The following is a 15,308-nucleotide window of genomic DNA, read 5'->3' on the forward strand; positions in this document are numbered from 1 at the left end:
CGGCGCCGCCTCGCCATGGACGCGCGCGGGGGCGGCGGGCGGCCCGGGGAGAGCCCGGGCGCGACCCCCGCGCCGGGGCCGCCGCCGCCGCCGCCGCCCGCGGCCCCCCAGCAGCAGCCGCCGCCGCCGCCACCACCCGCGCCCCCTCCGGGGCTCGGACCGGCGCCCCCTCAGCAGGCGCCCCGGACCGAGGCGGCGCCCCCGGAGGCAGCAGATGAGAGCGGCCCGCGGGCCCGGCTCCGCAGCCGAGACAGCTCTTGCGGCCGCCCGGGCACCCCGGGCGCCGCGAGCACGGCCAAGGGCAGCCCGAACGGCGAGTGCGGGCGCGGCGAGCCGCAGTGCAGCCCCGCGGGGTCCGAGGGCCCGGCGCGGGGTCCCAAGGTGTCGTTCTCGTGCCGCGGGGCAGCCCCGGGGCCCGGGCCGGGCTCGGGCGCCGGGCCCGGGCCGGCGGACGAGGCGGGCAGCGAGGAGGCGGGCCCGGCGGGGGAGTCGCGCGGCAGCCAGGCCAGCTTCATGCAGCGCCAGTTCGGCGCGCTCCTGCAGCCGGGCGTCAACAAGTTCTCGTTGCGGATGTTCGGCAGTCAGAAGGCCGTGGAGCGCGAGCAGGAGCGCGTTAAGTCAGCGGGGGCCTGGATCATCCACCCTTACAGCGACTTCAGGTACTGTCGCTCGGAGGGCCAGCTGGCCTGCGCGGAGGGGCACAACGAGCGGACGCGCGCGGAGGCCGTCCTGGGAGCGCTTTGGAAGGGCGGGGCGGTGCGCCCCACGGGTGACCTCGGGCCCCCCTCAGTGACCTCGGGAGAGTCTGGGACCCGCCCCAGAAGGACCTGGGCGTCAAAGGCGCCGCCCTTGGAGGGGCGCTGGGAGTTGCACGCAGGCTCGTGCCATGACCCTGGCGCGCCCCCTCCCACGCAACCTGACATTCTCCGCCCTTCGAGTGGGCGCACGTCACGGGCCGCAGGACCAGGGTCTGAGCGCAGAGGGGCGGAGAGGACGAATAGAGGGGAACGTGGGCGCCAGGGAGGCGGAGGAGCGGAAGGAAGGAGGAAGGAAGGGCGCCCAGGAAGGACGCGCCCCGTAGAGGCTGGCGGAGAAAGGGTTAAGCGGACACGCCGGATCCCACGGTCTCCACCTGCGCCCCACGCCGCAGAGAGGCGCGCCCCGGGTCCCTGGGCCTGGGTGTTGCGCGAGGAGTGGATGCTGAGCGTGCTGGTATCCCACGGCCGTGTCTTCTCAGCCTTATCAGCTCTGGAGGCCGGGTGGCGTGCCCAGGTGTCGGTGGTTGGGTTGTCGATGTGGAGCCGGCTGGTGCGTGGAAAGGCTCAGAGCGAGGCTGGAGCAGGGTCATGCCGCGTTTGTTTGCAGTTCCGTTCCTGGGCGTGCGCTGTGTGGCCTGCGAGTGAGAACGATGCCTGTCACTGCAGTCCGTGTGTGTGATCAAGAGCATGTGACTGCGGGGGACGGGGGTCCTGGGGGCGCGGGCCGAGCGCTCTGGGGGGTGTGTCTGCACGGCAGATCGCGGCTGTATGTTGGGGAGAGATGGTGTGTGTGTGTGTGTGTGTGTGTGTGTGTGTGTGTGTGTGTGTGAGATGATGTGTCCCTGACTGGAGTGTGTGAGCTAGGGTGCACAGGGTCTGTGTGCCCCACTCCGCTCGCCTACTGGCTGTGGCTCCCAGGGAGGATGCGGTTTCAGCACCACGGACAGCAGTCCGGAGGCCTGCGGGTCCTCTCCTTCCGCGGGTCTCCGGTCTCCCCTCTTCTGGAGTCGGAGGTCTTTTGCTCCTGGACCCCCAGAGCTGGGAAAGGGGGCTGCGGGACTCTCCCTTTCTCTGGACGGCTGGGGAAACGGAGGCCCAGGGACACAAGTCAGGGGTAGAGGCTGGAGGAAAGTCCATGATTCCAGCTCCTCACCCTTCAGACCCTCCTGGGAGGTGAGTGCAGCCTTGACTAGAGGTTTGGGTTTGGGGAGAGGCCAGGGGCAGAGGTCTCAGGGTCACGTTCTGATGGGGTGGCGGGGGGCGGTGGGGGGGCCTCTGGATGGTCCTGACCTGCCTGGGGGCTTTGCATCCTTCTGTAGATGGTTCTGGTCTGTGAAATGGGGATGGACTTGACTTCCAGGGCTCTCTGGCCCACCTGGTCCCCCTGTGAACCGGGGGCTAACACCAGCTGGCTGGAAAGCGATATGGGGGACATGTGGGCACCGGGAGGTAGCTGCAGAAAGTAGTCATTCCCCTGTCCCCTCCAGCACGTCTGTTTGCAGCTTCCCCAGGGCAGTGGGTAGCCCAAGCTTCCTCTCAGCTGCAGAAGGGATGGTGGTGCTGGGAGAAGGAGCTGGATGTCCCCATCCTTCTGCCTGTCCCACACAGTCATTCGTGTGTCCCTGGGCAGATACATTGTAAACTGGGGGTGATCAATGGGGTGGGGGCGAGGGAAGGGGCATGTGTGGCCTGTAGCTGGGACAAGGTAAGCCAGTCAAGGTAAAAACCCTAAGATCCTGCCAAGTTGGAGTGCAGCTACCCCAAATTTACACACCAGGAGAGGGGCACAAAGAGGTAAATTCACTTGCCCAAAGCCACGCAGCTAGTCCCAAGCCAGGTAGAATGGGGATTCACGCCTAGGGAGGCTAGCCTCTGAATCCACACTTTGGATTGTCAGGCACGCTGGTTTCTGGCCATGTCCTGTCCAGGCCAAGAAGAAACAAGAGGAACAAAGGCATCCTGTGTTCATGGGTGTGTGTTAGTTTTAAGAACCATTCATAGAGCAGCAGGGAGGGTCCTTGGATCTGCTTGTCCACACTTGGCTCTGTCTGTGCTGATGACCTGATGGTGCAGACACTGTCCACGCTGGTGCCCAGGTGAGCCCTGGACACGACTGAGAAGGGAAATGAGGCTAAGAGGCCAAGGCTCCCACACCAGCCCCAGGACCACTTCCTTGAGCAACAACTTTGTTCAGGTTGACCTGGCACCTGTCTGGCACGGACGACAGGACAATTCACGTTTGATGAGCTGGAACAGCTGCAGCCATGCCTCACTCCAAGGACCACGAGGGCTTCCAGGGAGAGGGAGTGTCTGCAGAGGCCTCGGGGAGGAGGGCTCTTGAGGCAGGTGACCAGACCAAGGCTTGGAGAGAGGAGTACAAAGTCTGGAACAGGCTGCGGAGGGGCTGGGGAAGTCTGCAGTGAGGCCTGAAGTCCCTGTGTATAGCCTGGAGCCCTTCCCAGGCTTCCCTGCCTCAGTTTCCCCAAATTCAAGGTGTACCCCACTTCTCTTGATCCGATTTGTGTCTGCACCACCTGTGCACTTGGAAGTGGCCTTTTCCCCCTTGATACGCTTACCGGCCTTTCACACACTCCCCCACCATGGTTTCCTGGGGCCTGGCATGCAGGGGGGCCCAGGATGATTTGGGGAGCCCATTGAGGGGCCCATGTGGGTGCCAGGTGAGGCCGAGAGTCAGGTCATGAGCCCCATTTCCTGGCAGCTTAGGACCAGCCCCAACCCTTTCTGGCATGTCTTCACTTTTTCATGGGGCTGTGGGTAACCCTAGAGCTGGCGCCTGGATACAGTCTACGAGCGTCTGTGGGGTTGGGGAGGGGAAAAGCATGTTCCAGGAACAACAGGAAGCTCTCCCACTCTGGACCATCCACTCCTTCTGCCACTTTCTTCACCTCCTCGGATGGTGATCACTTGGGGATCAAGGCAGCTGTGGTTGAGTGGGGGCCTGGGCATGTCTGGGATGGGGGGCCAGTGGCCTTATCTCCCCAGAAAGAGTATGGGCGGTGGCTTCCCAGGGCCTTTCATCCTGTTTCCAAGTCTGTAAGCTCCTCTGAGTTCTGACCTGAGTCTCTCCTGCTGCTCAATGTTCCCAAATTGTGTGCCACCAGAAGGCCTGATTTTGCAGGGAAAAGAGAAGTGGGTCCCTTTCCTGGCCCTCAGCAGAGTTCAGACAAAGCCAGGTCCTGTGGATGCTGGCCTGTATCTGTGACACCCTAGGGGACCCCAAGAGCCTGGGGTGGTAGAGGACTGGCCTGAAGATCCAATAGGACTAGAGGCCTTCTCCTGCCCCAGATGGCCCTATGGATCAGCGGGAGATCAGGATGCGTCAGCTCATGAGAATAAGCCCTGAATTATCCCAGGGGTGGTGGGGGTGGGGTGGGGTGGGGTGGGGAGGGGAGGCAAGACAGGAATGGGGCTCAGAGCTTCCCTGGTTCTGAATCCAGCACTCAGAGTTGGGGGCAGTGGACATACCCATTTCCCAGGTGGAAGACCTATGGCCCAGGCCCACCCAGCAGGTAGGAAGGGAGCTTCACTGTCCCTATAGGGGGTCGGGGCCCCCTGTCACTCTACGGGGTTCCTGCCTGAAGTTGGAGCTTCTGGACCTTGAATTCCCTGCTTTAGATTGTCACACACCTATGCCCTGTGTCCACATCCAGGGCCTGGGCATGACCTGGGGGCTCAGGGGGAATGCTGGGAGAGTTCACTTTATATAAGCTAGCTTCCTCTGCTACTCACTTGCTCAGGAAAAACCCTGCTTCACTTCCCCCAAACACAGTGAGCACAGGCCACCCCACCTCCTGCCTGAACACTACCCTCCACCCCTTCCTGGCAGGGATGTTTGTCCTTCTTACTTTAAACTCACTCTGGCCATGGCCCCCACAGCCCCACAGAGCCCGGCTCCCACACCTCTCATCGCTTTTCACCTCCCTTTATGCCCCTGCTCCAGCCCCAGACCTTCCAGCTGCCCAAAAGGCAAACTCTTTGCTGGCTGTTCCCTGGGCCCAGGGTGCAGTGCCCTGTACTTTGCCTAGCGGCCCTTCTCCATCTTCTGCCCACATGCCACTTCCTCTGAGAAGCCCTCCTGATTCATCCTGGCTAAAGCAGCCCCCCTGAAGCATCCCAGTCATTTTTCTGTCTGTGTGGAACATCCAGCTCCCCACCTGGGCTGGGGCCCCGAGGGACTGACAGGTTTGTCTGGTCACCACGTGTCCCCCTGGCCTGGCACCCAGTTGGCCCCACAGTCTGCCCTGTCTTGGGATCACCCAGGAATCCTCCCCCGGGGAGTCTCCCTTTCCAGATCACTGACACCTGCCTGGGATCTGTAACTCATGTCCAAGGGCTCAGGCCCTAATCCTCCACCACCCCACCCTCCACCCCTCCAGGCTCATCCTTAATTGCAGACCTCCAGCCCCTAATCCCCTGGGATTTGCCTGATCTGATCCATAATTCCTAGACTGCCTCCTGCCCAGTTCTTGGTTCTCCAACCTGGAACGGAGGGAGCTGCTGCCCTTGTTCACCGTGTCCATGGCCAGCAGCTTCAGGCTCCTGGGATGCCCCTACCGGCCCCTCTCCTGGTCCTGCCTGCCCGGTCCTGGAAGCACAGGCTGCTTGTCCAGTTTCCAGAGTTGAAGGGAGGGGCCTGGAGCACTGGAGATAGGAGGGTGATCACGTGGTCCCCAGCTCTGGTCCTGAGGTCTGACTGCCTGGCTTCTGTCACTTAACCGTTTCCAGCCTCGGTTTCTCCATCTGCACAAAGAAAGGCCGGAGAGCTGCTGGAGCAGGTGCTGGGCTCCCGGTGGGCCCCACTGACATCAGAACCACCTGGGAGAGGGTTCTGAGTGCTCCTGTTCACAGAGTGCTGGGGTCATTGTGCTGAGCCCCCCACTTCCTGCCCAGGAGCCCTGGCCTTGCTGTCTTTCAGGGCCCAGTTCCTATCTGGGCACAGGTGGGAACCAGGGTCTGAGTGTTTTCTCATGGGGTCTGTTTGTTCGGGAGGACTTCTCCGTACAGGGTTTAATTACCATCCCCAAAGACCCTGGGTAACTGAGGTAGCTGTGACCCCAGACCCTGAAGCCCTGACCTTGTCCTGGGAGCTCTTGGGGTCCTGGGGGGTTCCCTGGGTCCTGGTGGGAGGGGTCTCTGGGTCCCAAGGGTCCCTGGGTCCCGGGGAGTCTCTAGGTCCTGGGGGATGTCTCTGGGTCTCAGGGGTCTCTGAGTCCTGGGGATACTGGGAGGTATCTGGGTCCTGGGGGAGGTCTCTGAGTCCTGAGGAGTCTCTGGGTCCCAGGGGGGGTCCATGAGTTCTGGGGAGGACACCTCTGGGTCATGGGAGGGCATCTCTGGGTCTTTGGAGGTCTCTGAGATGGCCTACTGTAGGAGGGGCTGCCGGGATTGGGCAGATAAGGCATGGAGGCTCAGAAGAGAGTGATCAGCCCTGGGGCTGCACAGCCCAAGGGGGCGGGCAGGCCGGCCCAGGAGACGTGGAGGTACAGGGGAGGGGGGCTTGGAACCTATACCCCAGGCCTCAGTCCCCTCCTCCTGCCCACCTCCAGGAGGACTGCGTTGGCTGAAAGGGATGAGGCTGAGACCCTGGGCAGCCAGGGATAGTTCTCAGTGACCAAGGGGCACTGGCCAGGGCTCAGGCCTGAAGGTGGAGTTCCTGGCAGTGTGGGCAGTAGACAGGACAGGCCCAGGGGTGGCAGGCTGGCTCTCAGGTCTCTGGCCCCGCATCCCAAGCCTGGGCCACCTCTCTGGTCTGTCAGTAGGGAAGTGTGGTGTCTGCCCACACCTGCCCCCCTACCCACACCCTGACCGCAGAACAAAAGGAGAGAATGTCTGTGATGTGTCACCTGGGGAGGAGAAGCACTTCTGCTTCTGGCCATTTAGACTTTCTGCCCCACCCTGGGGATTTCTAGGCCTCCCAATTTAGACTGTTTCTAACCCCCTCTCATGAGTTTCTGGGCTCTCTGGAGGTTTCTTCTTCACTGGCCTTTAGTTACTCTTTCCTACTTGCTTTGTCCTCAGGCATAAGCCCTTCAACCCCAAAACTGGGGCTGGGGGAGAAGGTCTCAATTCAGAAAGCGGGGGGGTTAGGAGCTTTGCTGTGGACATGCTGGGGGTGGAGGTAGGGAGCAGGCAGGTGAGGCCCCTCGGTCAGGTTGGGTCTTGGGTCCTGGGGGTCTCAAGGCTGAGTAGATGATGCAGATCAGAGGTCTGAGCCCTACATCTGCTCTAGATTTATGTAAAGAAGGCTTTGAACTTGGAGCAGTCCTTTGTTCTGCCCTTATCACTCACCCCAGATCATGTTGACACTTTCATCTCTAAAGGTCTCCATCTATCTCCACCCCAAGGTGGGTTTCCCAGCTGGAGTCCCCATGGCCACTGGGAGAAGCCCTCAGCACGTGTGGGTGGACAGGGCCAGGTGACCCTCAAAGCCTGCCTTTCCCTGGGCTCCTCCCAAACAGATAGAAGAAGAGACTGAGGTTCCCAGGGGCTGGAGGGACTTGCCAAGGTCACACTTGCCAGTGGGCAGAAGCCCAGACCTGGCTGTTGTCACCACTGTCTTGGACTTTGGGTCCTTTCCAGGCTTGGCTCTCACAGACCAGGCTGCTGTGAACATCTTGTTACAAATCACTTTTTAATTTTTTTCTCTTCCTCTTGGATGATTTCCTTGGGATCAGTTCCCCGAAGTGGAAGGCCTGGGTTACTGGGCAGGTGAGGTGCTATACTGCTGCTGCTGCTGCTGCTAAGTCGCTTCAGTCGTGTCCAACTCTGTGCGACCCCATAGACGGCAGCCCACCAGGCTTCCTCTTCCCTAACAGGGCTGCTCCCGAGAGAACCAACCCACAGTGTCTCCCAAATCAGGGTGCTCACTGTAGTCAGGTCAGCACTGCTGTTTATACCTTTCTGTTAGTTTTTGCTAATTTGGGAGAGTCCCTCCAGCCCCTGGGAACCTCAGTCTCTTTCTGTCTGAGGGAGGTCCAGGAAGTGGCAGGCTTTGAGGGTTCCCTAGCCCTGTCCTGCCTGCATACACTAGAATCTTCTCCAAGAGGACTTGGGGACTCTGGCCATCATGGGGAGGGCGCCTGGCCTACCAGATGGCCCAGGACACCCACCTCAGGGTGGGCGTCTCTCCCTGCACTGTGAGAGGCAAAATCAAACAAAGGACTCTGTTCTGAATTTTAGACCATCCTTTGTCTGAATCTTGACAGGGAATGTGGCCTCAGACCCCGATCTGGGGCATCCCTTCATCGCTAAGATCCTGGTCCTCGGTGTTCTCTTGTATACATGTGTTAACATAAATACAACATAGCATTTGGCCTTTAACCATTTAAAAGCATACAGTCAAGTGACATTAAGTACATTCACAATGTTGCTCAATCACCACCTTTCATCCTTGCCAGAACATTTTCATCTTCCCAAACAGAAACTCCCTAGCCTCTGACAACCAGGAACCCACTCTCTGTGTCTGTGTATCTGCCTGTTCTGGACGTTTCCCATCAGTGGAATCACACCCCACGTGTCCTCCTGTGTCTGCTTCTCTCACTGAGTACCATGTTCTCAGGGTCCATCCACGTGGTAGCGAGTATCAGGGCTTCTCCCCTTTTTGTGGCTGAGTGATGCTCCCATGTGTGGAGGGAACACATTATGTTTATGTGTTCATCCACTGATGGATGCATGGATTGTTTCCAATTCTGGCCACTGTAAGTCGTGCCATGGTGGACACTGGTGTACAACAGTCTGTTTGAATACCTGCTTTCCATCCTTGGGTGTAGGTCCAGGACCCATGTGGAATTGCCAGGCCACATGGTAACTTTAACTTTCTGCAGCGCCGGACAGTTTTGCCTTGAGTAGTTTTGATTCCTGTTTGTTGCAGGGCTGGGCATCTTTCCATGTGGCCTTTGCTGCGTCCATCTGTCCTCACGGGTGAATGTTGAACTCAGGACACGGTGCCCGGCTGTTGATAGATTTATTCCTCAAATGACAGGCCGTTTCGAAAGAGCATAGCATTCCCAGGTGGAATTCTGGAATTGACCTCAGGCACACATTATCAGTCCTGGGTGTGTGGGTCTGGCAGCAGAAGCAACCAGTCATCCCACTTTTAGGCATATTTATCACATGAAACATCCAAGCCTGGCCAAGTTGGGTCACTCAGGTTCCTCTGTCGCCTGGCCCTATGCTCTGCCTGCCAGGCCTTCCTCTTCCTTTCTCCCTGCCCCTGGGGCACCCCAGCCTCTTCCCTGTCTCCAGCGCCTCCCCCCCCGCCCCCCACCCTGTACCCTGAGCGCTTTCAGAAATGGAGGGATAGCCAGTGACCCCTGCTCAACCTTCCGGTGCCCTACAGGGAAACCCAGTGGGGGTGGGGGTCCTGCACTCTGTCTGGCACCCATCCCATACCTGCAGCCACCACCCAGCCACCCAACACTCCTGGAGCCAATCCCCACCCCACCCCTCCAGCTTCTCCCTTGTCTCCTCCCTCCCTGCTCAGCCTTACTTCCTTTGGCATGCCAACCTTATGCCAGGCACATCGGACCTTTTTGGTCCCAGGAAACATTTAGTCAATTTTTGAGTGGCTATTCTAGGTCTCTGACTTCTTCAAAGAAAGACGGTCAGGCTGGGCCTGTGAGAGGAACTGGGCTGGAGGAGTCCAGGCAGCAGTAGAGTGCAATCCGGGACGTGGGAGGGCTTCCTGGAGGCAAGGTCCACACTAGCCCTGCGTGCTAAGTCACTTTAGCCATTTCCGACTCTTTGCAACCCCACGGACTATAACCCTCCAGGCTCCTCGGTCCATGAGATTCTCCAGGCAAGAATACTGCCCTCCTCCAGGGGATCTTCCCAATCTAGGGATCGAACCTGTGTCTCTTACATCCCCTGCATTGGCAGGAAGGTTCTTTACCACTAGCGCCATCTGGGAAGCCCTCACCAACTATGACCCGGGGTGGGGGCAAATTGTCAGCTTCGCTGGAGTATGCGAGTTCTGGGCTGGTCTTCAATGGTACCTGCGTGCACAATGGGGCAGGCAGAAGCGCTCAGAGGAGGGCCCCACACAAAGGCAGAGTCGTGACCCACTGCACCTCGCCCCCAGGTTCTACTGGGACTTCACCATGCTGCTCTTCATGGTGGGAAACCTCATCATCATCCCCGTGGGCATCACCTTCTTCAAGGACGAGACCACGGCCCCATGGATTGTGTTCAATGTTGTCTCGGACACATTCTTCCTCATGGACCTGGTGCTGAACTTCCGCACGGGCATTGTGATCGAGGACAACACGGAGATCATCCTGGACCCCGAGAAGATCAAGAAGAAGTACCTGCGCACGTGGTTCGTGGTGGACTTCGTATCCTCCATCCCCGTGGACTACATCTTCCTCATCGTGGAGAAAGGCATCGACTCTGAGGTCTACAAGACGGCCCGCGCCCTGCGCATCGTGCGCTTCACCAAGATCCTCAGCCTGCTGCGCCTGCTCCGCTTGTCGCGCCTCATCCGCTACATCCATCAGTGGGAGGAGGTGAGTGGCTCTGCGTGGGCTCAGGGGCGGGGCCAAGGCCATGGGCGGGGTTTTGCGGGGCTGGTGGGCAGGGGCTGTGGGGCTGGGGCACAGAGGCAAGGGTGGGGTCAGTGGGGTCGTAATGGGCTGGAACTGGGCTGGGATGTAGGGGCAGGGTTGTGATGGGCGAGGAGGTGGTAATGGGTGAGGATGCCGTTGTGATGGGACCAGGCGATGGCTACAGGAGGCACCGGCAACAAAAAGGCCGGGCCATGATGGGAGACCCTTGGCGGGGGGTGCTGCAGGGTCCAGGGGCGTACTACAATGAGAAGACAGGCGGGATTAGACACACAAGAGTAGCGGTGTCATTGAGTACACCGAGCGGAGTTACAGGAGCTGCGGAGACGGGCCTGGGAAACACGGGTGGAACCTGGGCGGATTGGGGGCGGGGAGCTAGGGGCGTGGTCACAGGAGCCCCTACCTGCTGGGGAGTGGGTTCACAGAAAGCACTGCATGAATCCTTGACACATCTGCAGCCCTTCCTTCGTTCTGCCCTGTGAGAGGCAGACTTCACAGCCCTGTTGGCAATGGGGAAACTGAGGCCCCAAGAAGTGAAGTCATGACCCTCTCTCCCAAGTTCAGACCCACTTCTGGACTCAGTGTGACCTGACTTCTGCAACCCTCGGCCACCATACGGGCTCAGTCACCAGCACTTTCCAGGACGGCGACAGGCTGCCGGGGGGGTGTGGGTGGGGACTGGGTCACTGGAAGAGGCAGTGGTCCTCAGAGAGGACACTGGGTGGCTGGCCAGGCAGAGATTTGGTGCCTGGGTGGCAGGCTGGTAAGGGGCCATGTTCTCTAGTCTAGGGCACTTCATTACCTTGAGAGGCCTATGGGGAGTGGGGGCTACAAGGAGGCAAGGGCTGCCCCTCGTTGGGGACTGCGTCTTCCCACTGCTGGAGCATGAGTAACCATGGGTCTGCCGGACACTCACGTGAGCTGCCCTGCCTCGCCCCTAGATCTTCCACATGACCTACGACCTGGCGAGCGCCGTCATGCGCATCTGCAACCTCATCAGCATGATGCTGCTCCTCTGCCACTGGGATGGCTGCCTGCAGTTCCTGGTGCCCATGCTTCAGGACTTCCCACGCAACTGCTGGGTCTCCATCAACGGCATGGTGGTGAGCCCCGCGCTCGTGTCCCTCCTGCGTGCCTGGAGCACAGGGCACCTGAAACCCCCTCTGGTGGTGAGCGCTCCTCTGGGCTGCTGTCCCAGTTGGAGCCTTGCAGGTCCGGAACTATGGAGATCCTTCGCCGTTTGAGGGCAGTAGAGCTGCTTTTGTCCCCCTCTCCCCTCTAGAAATCACGTCATCTGCTTATTGTGTTTTGTGATCCATTCCACTCTTTTATTTGCACGCATGTGTGTGCATGCTGTTGCTTAGTCATGTCTCTTTTCGACCCCCTGGAGTGCAGCCCACCAGGCTTCTCTGTCCGTGAGATTCTCCGCGCAAGAATACTGGAATGGGTTGCCATTTCCTCAAGGGGATTTTCCAAACCCAAGGATCGAACCCGCATCTCCTGCATTGGCAGGCAGACTCTTTCCCACTGAACCACCTGGGAAGCCCATTTTATTTGCACCCATGTGTTTAAATGACAATTTTATCATAGTCCTCAAATGGGAAAGTGGTATCATCGGTCTTGAGAAGTAAAAAATTGGGAGATTCAGGAGCACCTATTGCTTTCTGGCTGAGACTGTTAACAAGCCTTTCTCCCGCTGGGATGCATTTGGGGCACAGGGCAGGTGGGCATTGATGGGCGGGAGCAGTGGAGGGAAAACCCTTGGGCGCCCAGCCCAGCGCCTGGCACAGCTGCCTGGCTGAGGCAGCTCATTGTCTGGCCGGACACCCGGGCATGTGGTCCTGTTTCCTGAACGGGGCCTGCTGCCCCTCCCCTAGCTGGTTCAACTGAGGACTGGCAGGGGGTGGTGGGTTTCTTCCTGGTCCTGTCTGATGCCTCTTCCTCCCTGCCCCTCTGATCAGTTCAGTGTCCTCAGCTCACTGTCCCCAGGACTTCCCCATTCTTTGGCCTCAAAGACACTCATCAGAAGTTGTAAAGTGGTGAGGGCTCTTGAACACCCAGGGCTGGACTCTAGCTGCTCGGAGCCTGTTTCCCCAGGAATGAAGTGGGGAGGTGGCTTCATGCCAGCCCTCTGCTGAGTTGCTGTAACATGTGTACACATCACGTTGGCTGCCTGAATCTAGTTTCCCTTGGTTGACTCTGGACACAGGGAGCTGGATGCCTGGGGAAGGGTGGGCAGGCAGGGCCCTGGGGGGGGGGGTTGTCAAGAGGCTCCCTGGGGACTGCGAGCCCCTGCCCACCACCCACCCTTGGACTTGCAGAACCACTCATGGAGCGAGCTCTACTCCTTCGCGCTGTTCAAGGCCATGAGCCACATGCTGTGCATCGGGTACGGGCGGCAGGCGCCAGAAAGCATGACGGACATCTGGCTGACCATGCTGAGCATGATCGTGGGTGCCACCTGCTACGCCATGTTCATTGGCCACGCCACCGCCCTCATCCAGTCGCTGGACTCCTCAAGGCGCCAGTACCAGGAGAAGGTCTGAGGGGGGAGGAACCCCCGAGGGTCTGGGGTCCACCCCATGTCCCTCCAGCTCCATGCGTTGTGCTCAGGATGGAGGCCAGAGGGGTAGAGGGGATGGGGACCTCAAAAGGATCTGTGGCTGTGATCAGGACTGAACATCCCCCCCCACTCCTTGGTGGGGGGAGCAGCTCACAGAAGGACAGTGAGAAAGCTCAGAGCCCTGAGGAAGAAGTCTAGAGGGGACACAGGGGCCAATGACGGGGAAAGGACAGGGCCAGGAGACCCCTTGGTGAGGGGTGTCTCTGGGCTGTCCCAGGAAGGGTGGGGGTGCTGGGGTTGCTCAAGGACACAAGGGAGGCCTCTGGGAAGCAAGGATGTCCTGGAACTTAGCCTCCCTGGGGCGAGGCCAATGTGGCCCCATAGACCAGCACTTCCTGGAGGTCAGCATCAGTCTTCTGCCTCAGTTTCCCCTCCCTCGGGCCAAGGATGGCCCAGTTCCCCAAACCCTGCCCCACCTGTCCCTGTACTGCTACCCCAGGGCTGGCCTTGGCCCAGCAGCTGCCGCACCCCCAGCAGTGGCCCAGCAGTCAGGTCGGCCGGGTCAGCTGGGCCTGGTGCCAGGCGCCCCGGCTGTCCGGAAGCCACCAGCCTCCCACCCAAACACGAGCTGGTGCCGCCACCCGCCCGCCGTCACGGGTTCCGCTGAGCTCAGGACAGCTGTGGCTGGGCGGGGCTAGGGCGGAAGCGGGGCCCGAGCTCCCCTGGGGGTGCCACCCTGGGGACAGTAGGGCCTGGCACCCCTGACTGGTGCCCTTGCCCCCAGCCCTGTTCAGGAGGGGCTGGGCTGGCGATTTCTAAAAAGATCATCGAGGAGGGGGCCACCAAAGGGTCAGGGGTGGTGGGAGGGGTTGCCAGAAGATATTCAGGACACAGGAGTTAACTTTTACTGCCAGGGTTAAAATTATCAGGGGCATTTTAGCCATTCATCTGAAATTCAGATTCCCTGAGTGTCCCATGTTGTCGTGGTCATAAGCTGAGGCCCGCTCAGGCTGGGGCTCTGGAGCGGACACTGCTGACCCGGGCCCCCCCATCCTGTTACAGTACAAGCAAGTGGAGCAGTACATGTCCTTCCACAAGCTGCCAGCCGACTTCCGCCAGAAGATCCACGACTACTACGAGCACCGCTACCAGGGCAAGATGTTCGACGAGGACAGCATCCTCGGCGAGCTCAACGGGCCCCTGAGGGAGGTAGGGGGTTCTGAGAGAAGTGAGCTCCTGGTGATCTGTATTTGATCTTTACTTAGACATTTACATCAAGTTAAACTGGCAAAACTGGATATAGGCAGAAGATAGCCATCTTCTGTCCTGTCCCTCCACCGGGTTCCTCCGGCTCTCCATCCGTTTTCTTACAAAACCATGGACGCCTGTGGGCCTCCAGGTGTCGGCACTCCCAGCGCCCCCTCTCTGAGCCCATCCTTCGCATTGAGGGAGGAGCTCGTGGCGCCCAGAGAGGCGAGGGAGGGGCACACCCTTCGATCCCTCTGAGGGTGACACAAGGGATGCCCTGGGAGCTGGTTCCCAAATGCTCAGTGAGAGGTGAGCCCCAAGGAGCTACACTCAGGTGCATTCTCTTCTTTTGGGAGAGTTTCCCTGTGATCAAGGGCTTGTGTTTCTGTGAATTGTCCGTAACTTTTGTTTTCCTTCGGAACTTTTGGCCTTTTTTAGAAAATTTTATTTTTAATTGAAGTATAGTTGATCCTCTGGGAAGATCCCCTGGAGGAGGTCACAGCAACCCACTCCAGTATACCTGCCTAGAGAATCCACAGAGGAGCCTGGTGGGCTACAGTCCATGGGGCTGCAAAGAGTCAGACACTACTGAAGCAACTTAGCACAGCACACAGTTGATTTATAATGCTGTGTCAGTTTCTGGTGTACAGCAATGACTCATCTATCTATACACACTCTTATAGATTCTTTTCCATTATGGTTTATTACAGGTTAAGAGCTTTCTGTGCTACATAGTAGGACCTTATCTATTTTACATATAATATCTGCTAATCCCAAACTCTGCAATTACCTACCCCTTTCCCCTCTGGTAACTGTTTTGTTTTTGGCCAAACCATGAGGCTGCCAGATGGTTCCTCAACTAAGAATCAACCCAAATCTGGGCCCTTGGCAGTGACAGCATCGAGTCCTAGTCACTGGACCTGCCAGGGAATTCCCTAAAAACCTGGAGGACTTTACCTCTTGGTGATGTAGATTTCCACCCCGTGACCATTTGTCTTTTTTGAGATTTTTTTCTGACATGGACCATTTTTAGTCATCCTTGAATTTATTACACTATTGCTTCTGTGTTACGTTTTGGTTTTCTGGCCAAAAGGTGTGTGGGATCTTGGCTTCCTAACCAGGGATTGAATCTGCTGCAGCCCTGCATCAGAAGGTGAA

The 15,308-nt window shown here is 58.9% G+C and overlaps 1 protein-coding gene across 1 annotated transcript in view; it reads left to right on the top strand.

The window, feature by feature from the left end:
• Positions 1-15,308, top strand: part of HCN2 (hyperpolarization activated cyclic nucleotide gated potassium and sodium channel 2) — a 20,336-nt gene continuing 5,028 nt past the window's right edge. The window contains exons 1-5 of the mRNA XM_086411237.1: positions 1-659; positions 9,859-10,282; positions 11,281-11,442; positions 12,661-12,879; positions 13,965-14,111. Coding sequence (XP_086267363.1) covers positions 16-659; positions 9,859-10,282; positions 11,281-11,442; positions 12,661-12,879; positions 13,965-14,111 — 1,596 coding nt within the window. The 5' untranslated portion in view covers positions 1-15. The remainder of the gene's footprint in view (positions 660-9,858; positions 10,283-11,280; positions 11,443-12,660; positions 12,880-13,964; positions 14,112-15,308) is intronic.

Source organism: Bos grunniens, chromosome 7 (assembly GCF_055505025.1).
Source record: "Bos grunniens cultivar Pamir isolate PY7600 chromosome 7, Bosgru_T2T1.0, whole genome shotgun sequence".
In the NCBI taxonomy this organism is placed as follows: Eukaryota; Metazoa; Chordata; class Mammalia; order Artiodactyla; family Bovidae; genus Bos; species Bos grunniens.